The 14574-nt window shown below is 39.7% G+C and overlaps 2 protein-coding genes across 2 annotated transcripts in view; one reads left to right on the top strand and one right to left on the bottom strand.

Moving 5' to 3' along the window:
• cbl (Cbl proto-oncogene, E3 ubiquitin protein ligase) overlaps positions 1–7129 on the bottom strand; it is a 32246-nt gene extending 25117 nt beyond the window's left edge. The window contains exons 1-2 of the mRNA XM_058633721.1: positions 6317–7129; positions 1413–1660 (exon numbers count right to left, since the gene is read on the bottom strand). Coding sequence (XP_058489704.1) covers positions 1413–1660; positions 6317–6463 — 395 coding nt within the window. The 5' untranslated portion in view covers positions 6464–7129. The remainder of the gene's footprint in view (positions 1–1412; positions 1661–6316) is intronic.
• A 96-nt stretch (positions 7130–7225) lies between these two features.
• Positions 7226–12903, top strand: ccdc153 (coiled-coil domain containing 153). The gene is made up of 6 exons (XM_058633722.1): positions 7226–8161; positions 8242–8319; positions 9586–9705; positions 9935–10027; positions 10141–10271; positions 12560–12903. Exons 1-6 carry the CDS (start codon positions 8101–8103, stop codon positions 12686–12688), a joined length of 612 nt encoding a protein of 203 aa, XP_058489705.1. The 5' UTR covers positions 7226–8100; the 3' UTR covers positions 12689–12903.
• Positions 12904–14574: the final 1671 nt, after the last annotated feature.

The following is a 14574-nucleotide window of genomic DNA, read 5'->3' on the forward strand; positions in this document are numbered from 1 at the left end:
ATTAATCAAACCATGATTAAAACAATTCCAAGTTTATTTTAAGCTATTAGTCCACCAACATGTATTAACTCTTTACTCAAAATAATTTGCTCTCAAGGGAAAAACTTGATCACCCTGTATAACCTCACACAAAATGCCATTAACATTTGAGCCCTTTTACTTTTGTTATGCATACAAATTACTTCAGTCAGAAAAGACATGGGCTGCCCCCAATGTCAACCAGTCTGAAGCCCCCCCAAAAGAATCTGAACTCCTGTTTTGAAGAATGGCGATTTGGCAGGTGCCAAGTCAAGTCAACCAGAAATTCACAGACACCACCATTTTCTACTAAATGGGAACACAATTTACAAAATTTACATTTTCTTCTATTGAAGAAGAACCAAACCGAGCAAATGAGACCATTAACTAAGACCATTAACTAAAATGATTAACATTGTTGTAAATCAAGGGGTATTTAGGTTCATTTTTCCATAGACTACCCTTCAAACTGACTTTTCACAAACACAGGAGTCACTCCCTGGTCCTATGGATGAAAAGAACCAGAAGACCACTTTTTATATACAGACCACATGCTAACAAGAGTAATAAGAGTTGGATAATTTGTTTACGACATGTGATGAATAGTATTTGCCAGCAGCAATCCAACCATCATTTTCTTTGATGCCAGCAAGAAGTACAGATGATCAAAATACAGTTTTGGCGACATGGACATACAGGACAATACGATGCCTTTTACATTGATGTTTGAAAGGCCAGTTATGGTGATATAATAAATTAAGAGCAGCAACTAAGAATGCATTTTTGGTCTTCAAGTTGCATATGGTTTCTTTTGTCTGCAAAGGGATGCTTTTGCTCCTTTGGTATTTTGTGAGCAATGGAAACAGGAAACATACCTGGTTAATTACACTTACACAAGTCTTTTCACACATAAAAACAGACATTAGCTCATTTTTTAATGACTTTTGTTTAAGGGATGACAAGGTTTGGCGAATGCAAGAATGTAGGAAAAGGAGTATGAGTCGCTGTGTGCTGTTCAGCAAGGAGGCATTTCAGCAAGACACAAGAACAGAAATTATTCAAGTAAAGTAGTACAGATTGGAAGGCATAACAAATAAGTGACAAGGAGGCAGGCAGCTGTAGATTTAGTGCAATTCTGACCACATTTGCTCACAAACCACAACCCCTCTTTTGTTCACACATCTTGAGCTACAGTATAACCACCCTGGGGGTTAGGAGGGGGTGCAGTTGTTCACCCTGCACCTGCATAGTCATAGTTTCCAGGATGAACTGCTGCATTATGAAGACAACACTTGGACAGGTGAATTGAGGAAAATCTGAAAACCGATCACCTCTTGTTTCACATCAGCTCAGTTAATATTAAAGTATGTCATACTTTAATCCACTTTACTCACCTGGGTTGTGAATTTTCTTCATACATGCGTTCTTTGCCCTCCTTGAACAAGCTGATCGTCTGCTTGGTCTTCTTTGTTAGGTTCTCCATGAAGACCCGAAAGTACTCGTTGTCCCCCAGAGTCTCCATTTTGCCCTCATAGCGAGACAAGATGGTGCGCAGGTGCTGGTAGGTGTCAGGCAGTAGATCCAGGATGTAAGGGGGGCTGTTCTTCAGAGCCAGCTTGGGGTTTTGGCATAGACGCACCACCTGCAGTAAGAAAGGATGTAAGTGGGAAGACAAGATACAGTTACAGACACAAAGATGTGTGTGCAAGAGGGAAGGCAGTGAGGAAAGCGACAGGCTTTCCTCCCTGCTGTCTTCAAGACAAGAAGTATTACAAAAGGGAGAGAATATCGGAGATCTGTTTTAAGTGCGACTACATACATTAATCCTGTGCACGTGTAAGAGAGAACTCTTTTCTGTATTAAAGCACTTATCTTTAGTGCAGAATATTGTCCATGAGCCCAGACTCAACAAAACCCTGAAAGAAAGGCCCCTGAGAGCCCCATCAAGCTAAGAGCTTTCAAAGTGTGGCAAGTCTACACATTACATAATGGAATGCACCCTAATCCATAATAACATCACATGGTATTTCACCATAAAAATAATTTTGACTCTAAAGATTGAGGTGGAAAATGGTAAAAACATACCTGTATTCAACCATGTCACTAGCTCTCTACATTTCTTATTAATTCCCTATGCAGATGTATATCCTTAAATGTGCACAGGAATGCTTGCAGCTTATTACACAACTACAAAGCCATGGCTGAAGAGAATTACCACCATCTCCACCTCTACAGAATTTTTAGAGAAGCTGTTCATGCGTTCACACTTCTGTATTTCAATTATCTGCAAAATCTAACTGAAATTCACTGATAGTGATACTGACAAGATGAATACGTACTTCAGTGACAAGTGGTAAATCAAACTTTTATCACTACAAAATACAAAAACAAAACAAGGATAAAAAAAAAAAACCCTGTCAAAAAAAAGGGAGAATTCAAAATCTGTCTTTTTAAACATTCTAGTTAAGTCATCCGCTTTTAATGGTCAGACCATGGGAAATCAATTACATGCCTGACTGAAACATGTTCACCAGACTATATGAATGCATCTTTTATCTACTGTAATGTTCAACCTTTCCTCACCCATCTCACTGTAATGTTGCACTGCTTCAGAGCCATTTTGTTGACCATTACAAGACACTTCAAAGCAGCCTACAGTGTGCTGTAATCAAGCTCAACGTTGATATGGTTGCTGTCATACTTGCCACTGGATTCAAGTCTTAGTCTGTAGTGTATGAGGCCAAATTACTGTTTCCTAATCATGTATGAGTTGTAAAAATAAATATGGTAGGAATGGCACTTCAAGAATGCCAGTATGAATTTCCTTACTTTTTTGGAAGCCATGGGTTTGTCATTATGGGAAAATGGGACTTCAAAAGGACTTCAATCAGTTTACAATTGAAGCAAGTCTGGAACCAGAGAGCTTTATAATCATCATCAATCATAAAGCAATTTTTCAAGCACAAAATATCCTGCCGACATAAGAATTTATGTGGTGATACAGAATGACAGAAATGATGGACTCTGTGGAGGAGTCCCAATCTGTGTGGGCTCACACTAAAAGTGATAAATAATGACAAATTATTCTGATGATTGGTAAAGGAAAAGAAAGATTAATTAATTAGAATGTTCTGCCTTTCTTTGCCTTATGTGAAACTAAATATCCTTAGATTTAATCTGATGGATCAGAAAAAATAAGCTATTTGATGACATAATCTGAACTCCTAGTAAACAGTGCTGATCATTTTTCTTTCATTTCTGAAGTAAAAAATAAATAAAATAAAAAGATAAAATGGCAATCAGCCGCTAATAAAAAAATGATTAGTTTTTTTCAACGTCATACAGCTGCTATCCTCTACTAATACAACTAATGATTCCTGGCAGAAGCCCCTTCCTATTCACATTTAAGGTACACAAGATAAAAAAAAAAAACATTCTAAACATAATGAAATTATTGGGAATAATTCATCTCAGTTTCTAAATGGGCAAGTGTGCTAGACCACTCCATTCATCATTACTATATCAAATGTCTCTCAAAAAGAATAAGGTCACTGACACTCGGCTGCTGGTAGAGTATTTTAAGCAATATTACTTTCACAAAATGGAAACTATTTTTAGCAAGCAGTATTTGATTGGTGAGTGAAAATTAAAGGTTCCTACTGAAACTGGGGGGGAAATAGATTACGGGTGAAATATTTTTCACAGGCAATTACATCAAGTGCCACCCACTTACATCTGAAACTTCATCTATATTTAAAAATCCATGGTTTTCAACAAATGTCAAGAATAATTGCAGAGCATGAACGCATCAATGGATGTGAAAAACAAATGTGGATATTTTAAAGCTGCAGTACGAAAACTTTTAAATATAGATAAATGTCTATTACTTTCAAACCATTGCCAAACAAGTTCATACACTGATGACTAGGCCTATCAGCTCCACACAACTCCCTGTGTATTACTTATTACAGTAGTGATCTACCACACTGACACTTAACAAATTAGTCAAGCTTGTGGACATGACTCTAAGACCGTCTGTGTTTATCAGGGATACTGCCTTGAAGAAAAATCTTGAGTGCCTCCATGCTAAACTGCATTCCACTCATCTTTTGCTTTCTTTCGTTCTAGACTTGGAGTGAGTCTTGTAGCTTTCAAACATCAACCTTGTTTCAAGGTTGGCCAGGTAGAAAAAAGTTGTCTATGGTTGAATTTTTGTAACGTTCAATGTAAAACCTAATTTATTACTAGTTAATATTGTTCAGTCCTGGAAGGTTATTCAATTTCATAATATCCCTTATTTTTCTTTCAATAAAGTTTGCCAATCAACCATGTTCTGAATCTGGGTATCCTATTCATCTTCTTTAAACACCATAATCGTATGAGACCACTCTGAAAATCAAGATATCTTTGGTGTTTTCAAAGCAGACAGAGTAGAGTAAAGGTAGGTGTGAGACACAGCACTGAATGCTGTCTTATTATACTTGTTTAAGGCAAAGGGAGGACAAACATTTAAAAACACCAATGAAAAAACTTTAAGCTATTCAAAAGAGCAGATTTTGCATTTGTAGGAATGGCTGATTGAGTTTACACACACAACTTTAGATGTTGGAAAATAATACATAATTAGCTTGAAGCTTACAACAATACAATAGCAGAGGCAGTAGTGCGACACCAAATTGTTATACTTTTACTGTTGTAAAGTTTAATTTTTGATCAAGCTTCCTTAACTAAGAACCTTTGATCAGTTCAGCGCAAATATTATGTGGTACTCAAAAGCTGGCGTTCAATAATTAAGCTTTGTTACACTGGACACCAAGACAACCCTGAAGAGGGAAATGATCCCTATGTTTCTGATAAAATTTAACCAAGTTCTGTGGGGAAGGGTTTTCTTAAAGTGACACTTTGAGAGACATTTTTTTTGCAAGTGGTTGTCTACTGCAGGCTAAATGCTGGGCTGTGGTTTTACACACGACAGGGCTGAACAATATTTCTGCAGCTATTTTGGAGGAGTTTAAAAAAAGTATAGAACTTAAGAAGGTAAGATGCTCTCCACACTTCACTGCATCTGCCTTTCCGCTGTTTTACTGGGTCAGATGAGTATGGTACATAATTCTCATATTGCAAACTGCAAACACTAATCTGTCTGTGCAAGCTTAGATGTACAGTCATCATGTCTGGACTGAACTTCAGGATGTACAGTCAGAAACAAAGATTCTTGAAGAGTTTTGAACAATCACAGGGGGAAAAGACTAATATTGCAGAGTCACTTATGTTTCCTTTTTTGTTTTTGTTGGGTATATCATAGAGACAGTGTGGTGGAATTTACATCCACTAAGAAAATTATGGGCAGTATAACTTAAAAATACATGGACTGATTTAATGATATTTTCAGGGATGTAGTTTAAGGTCCAGTTACTAGATTTTGGGGTTGATCTAGACATGGATCACATTTTGATTGTATTGACACCGTTTGAAACTGAGTAGCTTTAGTTGGAGGTTCACACTTGGAGTGCTTTCTCTGGTATTAGTGATGGCTTTGAAAAAAGACTTAACATCAGATCTTTAAACTAAGGCCTCAAAGAGGAAGGAGGCACAATAGAGTGTCTTGTCTTCCTATTCAGAGTAGTATCAGCGTGTGAATGTGAACAGGAAACTGGGGGTCAAACAGCTACTGACTTTTTTCTCCTGAGAAGTAAAGTTGTGAAATGAATCTGCCCTGTGAAGGAGCATAATTGACCCAGTTAAGCTTTGTTACAGTTTCCAAGTGCTGATGACTGTAGCCCTTTCAGTAGCAACGCACACGAGGACTGTTGTGCCAAAACCAATTCCTGTATATCATGTTTGTGCTTTCAGTGTTAATATTTACGATACATCTTAGCACTTAAACGTGGTTCAACAAGTTGAATGTAACACGATATGACAATTAGTTAGCAGAGTGGCACTGCACTTAGCAAACAGATGTGTTGTAGGCAGCTTCTGTGTCGACGGGCTCGTGTTTATCGTGGACTGGGTGTGTGTGTGTTATTGTACGGCTGTTTTAAAAGTCCGTCTTTGAAATTGGCCCGAGGTTAGCGCTCCAACATACTACAATTACTGTTTGCAAATTAGCTTCTGCTGGCTAACCTAGTCTTCGTATCAGCTGACTAGCTAATTTAACGTTAGCAGCTATAGTCCTGCAGCAGGCGAAGATTGGCTAGCTTATCCCTAGTTAGCTGTAGTTAGCTAGCAGTCGCGCTTTGGGCACCCGACGCTGTGGCTAATGTTAAAAGCTAGTTGGTTTACGATGATCAACACAAACCTTGTCCATCAGTTTCCAGCATTTCTCCACTGTCTTTTTGTCCACGGCCCCGGGCTGGTGATGGGAGTGGAGGTGGTGATGGTGGGGCTGGAAGGCATCCTTCATCATTCCGATTAGCCCCCCGCCTTTCTTCAGGTTCCCTGCCATGTTCGGGCTCGGCGAGGGTCGGCCAGAGCGGCAAACAGGCGAGGCGAGGCAGGGGTCAGGGGGACCGAACCGCCGCCTGGAGTTAAGAGAACCGGGCGACGGTGATCCGGCACCCCCCGGCGAGGACAGCGCCTGAGTGGTGGGTTCGAGCCAGGGTCCAACGGGGGGTAGAGGGGGGTAACTATTGGACGAACGCTTCCATTGGTGTCTAACACCAGTTTAGCCTGATAAATGCCCCAATTGTGGCTTCAACAAGCGCCTCACTCAGTCACTCACACCCTGCGTAAGCCTGTCCGTGCTGCTGCAGCTAGCTACGCTGCTCCTTCGCTCTCTGCAGGGAACCACGCAGGCTAATTAGCAGAGCAGACCTGTTACCCCTCGTCCTCAGCTGGAGCACAATGGCAGCGTTTCTCTGACCAGAAGCCTTGAAGTCCGGAGCGTGTCCTCTCCTTTCCACGAAACCCCGATATCGTTCCGCTTTTTTTCGTCAGTAGCAGCTCTTTTCGTCTGTGGTGTGTCTTGACGGGAAGTTCAGTGGTAGTGTGACAGTGTCAGCGCCCCTCGGCGGGTTGTGAGGCTGACGACAGCAAGCACTCGCCGATGACTGACGTGCGGAAGTGGCTCTTAAAACTGCGAACGCTACTCGGACACATGCGGGGAGAGGGGTGAATAAATAATTATGGGAATTAAACATTGCCCAGTGTTTTTTTCTGTTTCCCCCGTGACGTGTATGTGCGGCCCTTTCCTGCACGTCCCCTTCCGTTCACCCCCCCTCCTTCCTCGCAACAAACTCCACGCCTTCCTTCTGCGCGTTCGCGGCCAATGAATGTGCTCGGGCGCGCGCCTACGCCTGTGCAGCATTCATAAAGCGGTCAAGAGGTGCTGGATAGAGCCGTGACATTCTCCCAAAGCGGGCCGTGGTCGCCCCTGGCAACAGCGGACGCTTTGACACATCTCACTAAAAGTGTCCTATTTCATGTCTGATGTGAGTGGGCATGAGCTGAACAACACAGTGGTGCCCCAGTCAAGTTAGGATTGGGTCAGTCAAAAAAAGAAGCTTTTGTCTTGTGTCTTTTTTTTCTTCTTCATGAAATTGAATCAGTTCATTTAAAGGTCTTGTGTTTAAGAATTAGTGACATCTAGTGGTGAGACTGCTGATTGTAACGTAATAGAAGAGTCTTCCTTTCACTTCTCCCTTTTATTCTCCTTTTCCCTCGTGTTTCAGGGAACTTTTGGGCCCTTCTTAAACTAGAAAGGAAGTATCTCTTCTTCAATTGTGTAATACACTTCTCCTTAAAAATGCTCCATCAGGTTGTGGCTTTTTTTCCACCTGGGCTGCCGTAGAAACATTGTGGTAAAAGATGGAGGCTATGAAAACAAATTCATTTTATTGGTATATAGTGGAGGAAATGTTGTTTTATATTTATGAATGACTGAGTCACTGCGTCTAAATCAGCTGGACGAGGCACATCATTTTGTGGCTCTCAATAGTTTTCTTGTTGGTACTGTTGCTGCCATGGCAACTCACTCTTTAGCAACAAGTGCTCAGCAACACAGATTCATCCCTCTGTCCGTCTGTCTGTGTGTGTGTGTATACACTTGTGAGCTCAAAGGACTGAGCAGGACAACGAACAAACATGCCTCCAAAGAAAAAGCCTAAAAAGACAAAAAAGACCACAAGGAAGATCCAAGAAAGAAGTAACGTTGCTTGTCAGGAGATTTTGGTTTTCTGTCTTGCTCTTGTGACGCTAAATTGGCTGTTTTTGTCGTTTGTTTAGTTGCAGCAGGTGACAATGATTTGGAAGCAAAGTGTAGACGTGGTGTTCTGGATATAGCCATCCTCCAGGATCACATTGGTGAGCAGCCATTTTTAATTGATCGTGTGTTCTGTAAATTTAGGCCAAAATGGGGGCAATTGTTTAATTGACTCTTAAACTCAAAATGATCCAAAATATTTACAGAAACAAACACCTTCTTCATGTGCCATCTGCTGTCATGGATCTCCATCGTTCCTAATCTTGCACCGCTCTGATACAGTTCATTGAATTTCAGTTTTGTCCAGTCTTTGATGTCTCCCTGCCCTCTTCTTCCATTTATCGTTATAGATCATAAAAGTATGCACATTTTCTCTTCTTGATGGTATTTAGCAGTGCTCTTTTTTTGTTTTGTCTTTTTCTTGTCATTTATTTTGTGCTCAGTCCAAGATATTTTTAGCATTCTTGTTGCTTTTGTTATTGTCCACGTTTCTGCACCATACAGAAGTGTTGACCTGATGTAGCATTATATTGATGCTGGTCTTTCTTGATTTGAAAACTGCTGCCATAGTCGGTCAAAGGCAGCTCTTGCAAGTTCAGATTGTTGCTGTCTTCTGTCACCATGTGGCCAAGGTATAGCCTACCATGCTGTTGGTCTGTTGGATTGACTTCGCCTTCCTTTTTCCTGCTTTCTACCATTATTTTTGTTTTAATTGTGTTCAGTCCCACATCATAATGTTTACCTATTTAATTTACAGCTATTACTACGTCTTGTAGATCCAAGCATTCTGCAATTGATGTTGTATCATCTGCGCATCTTAAGTTATTGATGTTGACTCCTCCGATGTTTACTCCTTTCACATGTTTGAAGAGGCACAGCTGCAGACTGTTATTATCTGTACGTCTTGGTCAGAAAGAAACACCGAATAGAAATGTGACGTTTGACATTTACATTTAAATAACTGGACTAATTTATTAGTGAAATGATAGTTGATGTAGACCAACAGAGTTATTGTTTTTAGTGGTTCACATTTAATCTATTATTCTCTTCAAGTTATCTGTCAATACTGATGTGAAAGCAGTACTCAGATTAGGCCTATTGGTAAACTGAACTGGTGTTCTCATTTCGCAAGAGACTCAAACACAATTCAAGGATTAAAAACATGGCATTTTTTCTTATTAATGTGATTGTATAATTATTATACTATTCTTTTGATTTGTTTCTTGTTGAATACTTTGTCTAGCACGATCTCTGTCCCCGACATGAGTTACCGCTTATATGATATAATTTCGATACTTGAACTGTAATTGGAGTATTCTACCACTCATTTCCACATTAATGCCTGCACATGTGTGGGATTATCACAGCTTTACAGTGTGAGTCTGTGAGGATGGTCCAGTCGGACAGAATTGACCTGAGGAGACGCATGAGAGACATGGAGCAGAAGCTGGAGCATGAAAGACAAGACTACAGGGACGTCAACTCTGGTAAAGTACAGACACAACATGAATTAACAATTAGCCTTGCTTTTAATAACCTGAGGTAAAACATGGGTCCTTATGGGAGTGAGGACAAAGGGTCTGTTTGCTAAGGTTAAGGTTATTTTTAAGGAACAAAAGGTCTAATTAACTAGGGGCCTAAGATGACTTCAGAATTAGCCTCACAAACCTACGTATGTACTGTATAAAATATATACTGGCATAAATGTCGTTCTAGACTTTAGTCGCCAGTATAAAACCATGCAGAGCGAGTTGACCAACAAGGTGAAGAGACTAGAGACGGAGGTCAACCAGCTAAATGAAGAACTCGGTATGAATTCATATTTTAAAATATATGCTTGAATGAATGAAAACATAGGAGTTCCATGGTCGGTGAGTTCCCAAATTAAAAGTGAAGGGATGTCTGTGCATGTGTCTGCCAAGCCTTATGTCAGGAGGTACTGAGGAGGGAGAAAAGAGAGCGTGAGCAGGTGGAACAGGAGAAGGACGCCACCATAGCTGACCTCCGACACAAGCTGGACAACATGGAAATAGACTATGAGGAGATCCTGCATGTGAGTGTCAACACAAAGCAATTCAGCTGAAAGTCAGTACAAAGTGATTAAAAGAAAGTTCTGAAGGAGCAGCCACTGATTTAGTTGGTTTCTAATCTTAAAACACCTTGTACTGTAACCTACACAGAGAAGTGTGTGCTAAGCCAAGTAAGATGAACATCATCACCTCAATTCTTATTCCTGCTCCATTTTCTGATTGCGATAAAGTGAGATCATCCTTGTGTGAACCCAATCTCCCGTTCAGTAAAAATGATGGACAGGGTGTATTACATCACCGTAATGTCAGGTCAGTGTTAACATGAGCACTTTAGACACAGAGCAGTGAGTCCAACCTTGTCTCTGCTATAACATCTGTCACACTCTGCACGACAAGTCAGATGGGGTGGGTTTTTTGTTTTTAAATTCTGGCTTAATTTCTGTTTAGTGACTATTGGGCTTGACTTAGTTTTGTCTGTTTGATCGCATTTTGCTGAGCGTAGCAGTCATTCAACGAGCGTCCAATTCGTAATGGCCACTCTGTGTAGAATTAGCTGTTTATTCAAGATTTAAATGGCCTTTTATCTTTGTATATCAACTACGATAAAAACAACTGCAGGTTGTATTTTGTTATGCCACCAGCAGCTACCAAAGTCAAACATTTTAAAATCCATATTAAAAGAATATAAACCTAAGATTTACTGAACCAGGTCAGATAGTCGAGCCCAGAGTTCAATCCAATTATGGTGAAGCAGTAGCATTGCGGGTTAAAAACATTTCTTTTCTCATATACTCATGATTGATTTGCTGCACTGTACATTATTTTATAATTGTAAAGCAAATTATTATTTTATATTGCACTCATATTTCTCATATTTTATGCTCTATGTCAGTTTAACTTTGTGCTTTGCTTTCTCTCTTCCTGCACTACCTTTTAATTTTTTTTTATATAATAATAATTGGGTTTTGTTTTAATGTTTCCAATTTTTAACTGTTATTTTTGTTTATGAAATGTGCTATACAAATAATGCTGCCCTGCCTTGCCGTGCCTAATATCATAATAAAATCAGTTACCTTTCCTAAAGGTCTACTGTGTAACATTTAGGAGGGTTCATTGGCAGAAATTTAATAAACATGTTTGTTTAATCACTTTAAAAACACAATTTTAGATTTTCTTTCCCTTAGAATAGGGCCTGGCTTTATGGGGTACAGACAAACTGACCAAAGTGTATGTTTTGCATTTAGAAGCAGAAGCTTACAACACAAATTAAGAAAAATAACATCTTTTCTGGCATGTGAAGGCCACCATAGTTCCTTGATACACGTAGGAAAGGGACAGGTGAGTGGAGGAGTCATCTGTTACAATCTGGTGTCTCACCATTAGATGTCACTTGTTCTTACACATCCGACCTTTAACGTTGTTGCTGATTGATGATTAGTGACTTTCAGGATCATCACATTTTCCTCTTAAGCTCCTTTAGAGGACAAACTTGAGTCAGGCAGAGACATATACATATAATGGTATAGTTAGCTTTCTCGACTGCTGCACTATTCACATAAAGAAGAACACTTGTTTACAACCTGGGTCGTTTAGTTTTATAAACCATACATTGTTTTCATTACCAGGACTTTAGCGATGCCAGAGAGCAATCAGCTGTTTACAGTTTTATAAGATCCCCAGACAGTTTTTCATGTGGTTCAAACTTCCCAAGTAAGTATTTGAAAGTCTAAACAAACAAGGACATCAAATTGTAGTACTCCAATCTTTGAATTCTGTTTGCACGGAGACATAACTCACCAATTTGTCTGTTTACACCAGGATGTGAGACAGCAGCAAAACAAAGAAACCACTGTGTAGATGATCCAAAATAAAATGGTGCACACAAGTGCCCAGTTTCATGTAAGAGCCACACTAATGATGAGTGTTATGCCAATTTATAGGCCCATTACATTATGTCAAACCAGGGAAATAACATTCACATTATAAAATAACATAATTTCCATCAGGGCATAATAATTTGCAGTTCATTTTAGCGCACAGTTTTTTACAGACAGGTGATTAAGCTGGGAGCCATTTTAAAGAACTCAGCCAATAATTAAAGCACTCAGATTGAAATATGTAATTATCCTTTTTTTTTCCCCCTCGCTCTTTCATGATATGACACATAATGTATTTATGCCTCTTGTTGTTCAGCATTCTCCTGGAACACACCAGAGCTAACAGTGATTAAGTAGGGAGGAGATGAGATTAGATGACAAAGTGAAAGTTTTATAGCTTGCACGTCAATTTTACTAATGTTTTTTCTCTGCAGGATACTCTAGACAGCCTGACGTGCCAACTGTCTGTGGCTCGACAGGTTCAGGAGGACAAGAGCCCCACCCTTTGTCAAAATTACAAAGGGCTGCTCTCTGAACTTGGCCAGAATGCACTGGACATCTAACACAAATGTTGTTTTTCAGTGAGATGTAATGCTATTAAATATGACTAAAGCACCTCTGTTTCCATTCATTTTCTACCACTTTATCCTCCAGACGAGGATCCCGGTGCTAGGTGGGGGCGGAGAGGAGCGAATCCCAGCCGGTATAGGGAGAAAACCCTGAACAGGTTACAAGTCTATTGCAGGGTAAGCATGTCCAAATGGTTTGATGAATGCTATTATAATGTAATATTAATGTAGGCTATAAGTTACATGTGCATTCATTTAGCAGGTAGTTCACCATGTATTGACTGTAATGTTGTCTAATGTCCACTAGATGTGGCAAGTGACTGTTTATGGTGGGGGAGATTGTGGCATGGGAGACATTTTTGGATTGTTACAGTGTATATGTGGTATTGTATATGAGTATATGGGGTATATGGGGTTTTAAGTCAGAGTGCTAACCTCCTAGTGGTATTCCCTGGGCTACAGCTACAGCAATGACCCTGAGTTGCAATACCACCGGGAGCACAGAACCTTGCTAGGTTGCCACTGCTCCTGGCAGGTTCAACCTTGGTGGGACGGTTCCCAGGGGAGGTGCTGCTGGCTAATAGCACCTGCACTCCATCTATAGCTGTTCAGGGCCAATCACCTGTTCAGTTGCCACAATCACAAAGAAATATCCACAAACTAGATCGAAGGTAGCCAGGCAGACGTCCCCCCAGACCGATGAGTAACTATGATTTATTTTTTTAAAAAGAGGAATACAATTATATGAGGATCAGGAACACATACTGTTTGAATGTAAGCAGTCTTTTTCTGATTATAGAGAAGAAAGGGCTGAACTGTTCTCATTAACAAGACAGTATTAGCACCAGTATGACACTGCTGTCTTTTCATTCAACACACACAACCATGACAAATGCACTTTCTTAGTTAATCATTTACCTGCTATTAGGATAAGTCTGAACGCTAATAACCAAATAACACAGCAGCTAAAGATGCTTTAATCTGAAAACCAATATTTTCTCCTCAAACTGCAAGGACGTGCTGTCTTCAGAGGGCATGTGTTTCTGTTCACTCAAGGTTTAATGTGGTCGTCTGCAGCTCACGTAGCTGTTAGTAAGGGAGCACAGAATTATAGAACCCGACAGAAGACTGTGGTGGGAAACATATGCAGTCATTCTAAAAGTGCAACCTAAAGTTGCAATTAAAAAATACCATATACTAAATAAGGTAAAGACATATTATAAGCCAGATTTTTTTTTCCACGTATCAAAAAAAGACTTGCTCTGCAGGGAAAATGCCCCTTTTACCCCCTTTTATGTATAAACCACTAATGACAGGCTCCGCTGTCTCGTTCATCCATGCAAGTCATAATAAGACATAATTACATTGTTAATACTGATACATGAATGTGCTTGCAGCAGTTCACGTTAGCAGCTGGCATGGCATACATATTTCAGTCCAGTGCTTTTGAACTGAAGGGGTCACATTCAGGTTTCATGAAACAATAATCAGGCAAAAAAGAAGACAAGCTCATCCTGATCATATGTAAATCTAAATAATAAAGAGTAAATAGCTATATTAAAAATTGAAATGGGGAGAAATATAATTAAATGATATTACTATTACTGTTTTTAATTGTTGCACAAAAAGCATTTTGAAAAATGTGAGATATTGCTGCACAACAATACTGAAGAACATTCATTATTTTGAACCATAATCCAAGGTCAGCAGCATTCAAGTTTTACCTGAAATGCTGCTGAAAAACAGCTATGGAACGCCGTAGATGTCACCTTGTGTGGTGACAGTTTAAAAGTAAAAAAAAAAAAACGCTTCGGTTTTCTAAAGAATACTTGACGGTGAGCACTGGCTCACCGTACTGTCATTCTCTGGAATCTGGTTTG

This window comes from Solea solea, chromosome 7, assembly GCF_958295425.1.
Source record: "Solea solea chromosome 7, fSolSol10.1, whole genome shotgun sequence".
Classification (NCBI taxonomy): Eukaryota; Metazoa; Chordata; class Actinopteri; order Pleuronectiformes; family Soleidae; genus Solea; species Solea solea.

Coding starts and splice junctions, on each gene's coding strand:
- ccdc153 (XM_058633722.1), top strand. CDS start 8,101: ATGCCTCCAAAGAAAAAGCCTAAAAAGACAAAAAAGACCACAAGGAAG. Junction 8,320..9,585: donor CATCCTCCAGGATCACATTG/GTGAGCAGCCAT, acceptor GGATTATCACAG/CTTTACAGTGTGAGTCTGTG. Junction 10,028..10,140: donor CCAGCTAAATGAAGAACTCG/GTATGAATTCAT, acceptor GTGTCTGCCAAG/CCTTATGTCAGGAGGTACTG.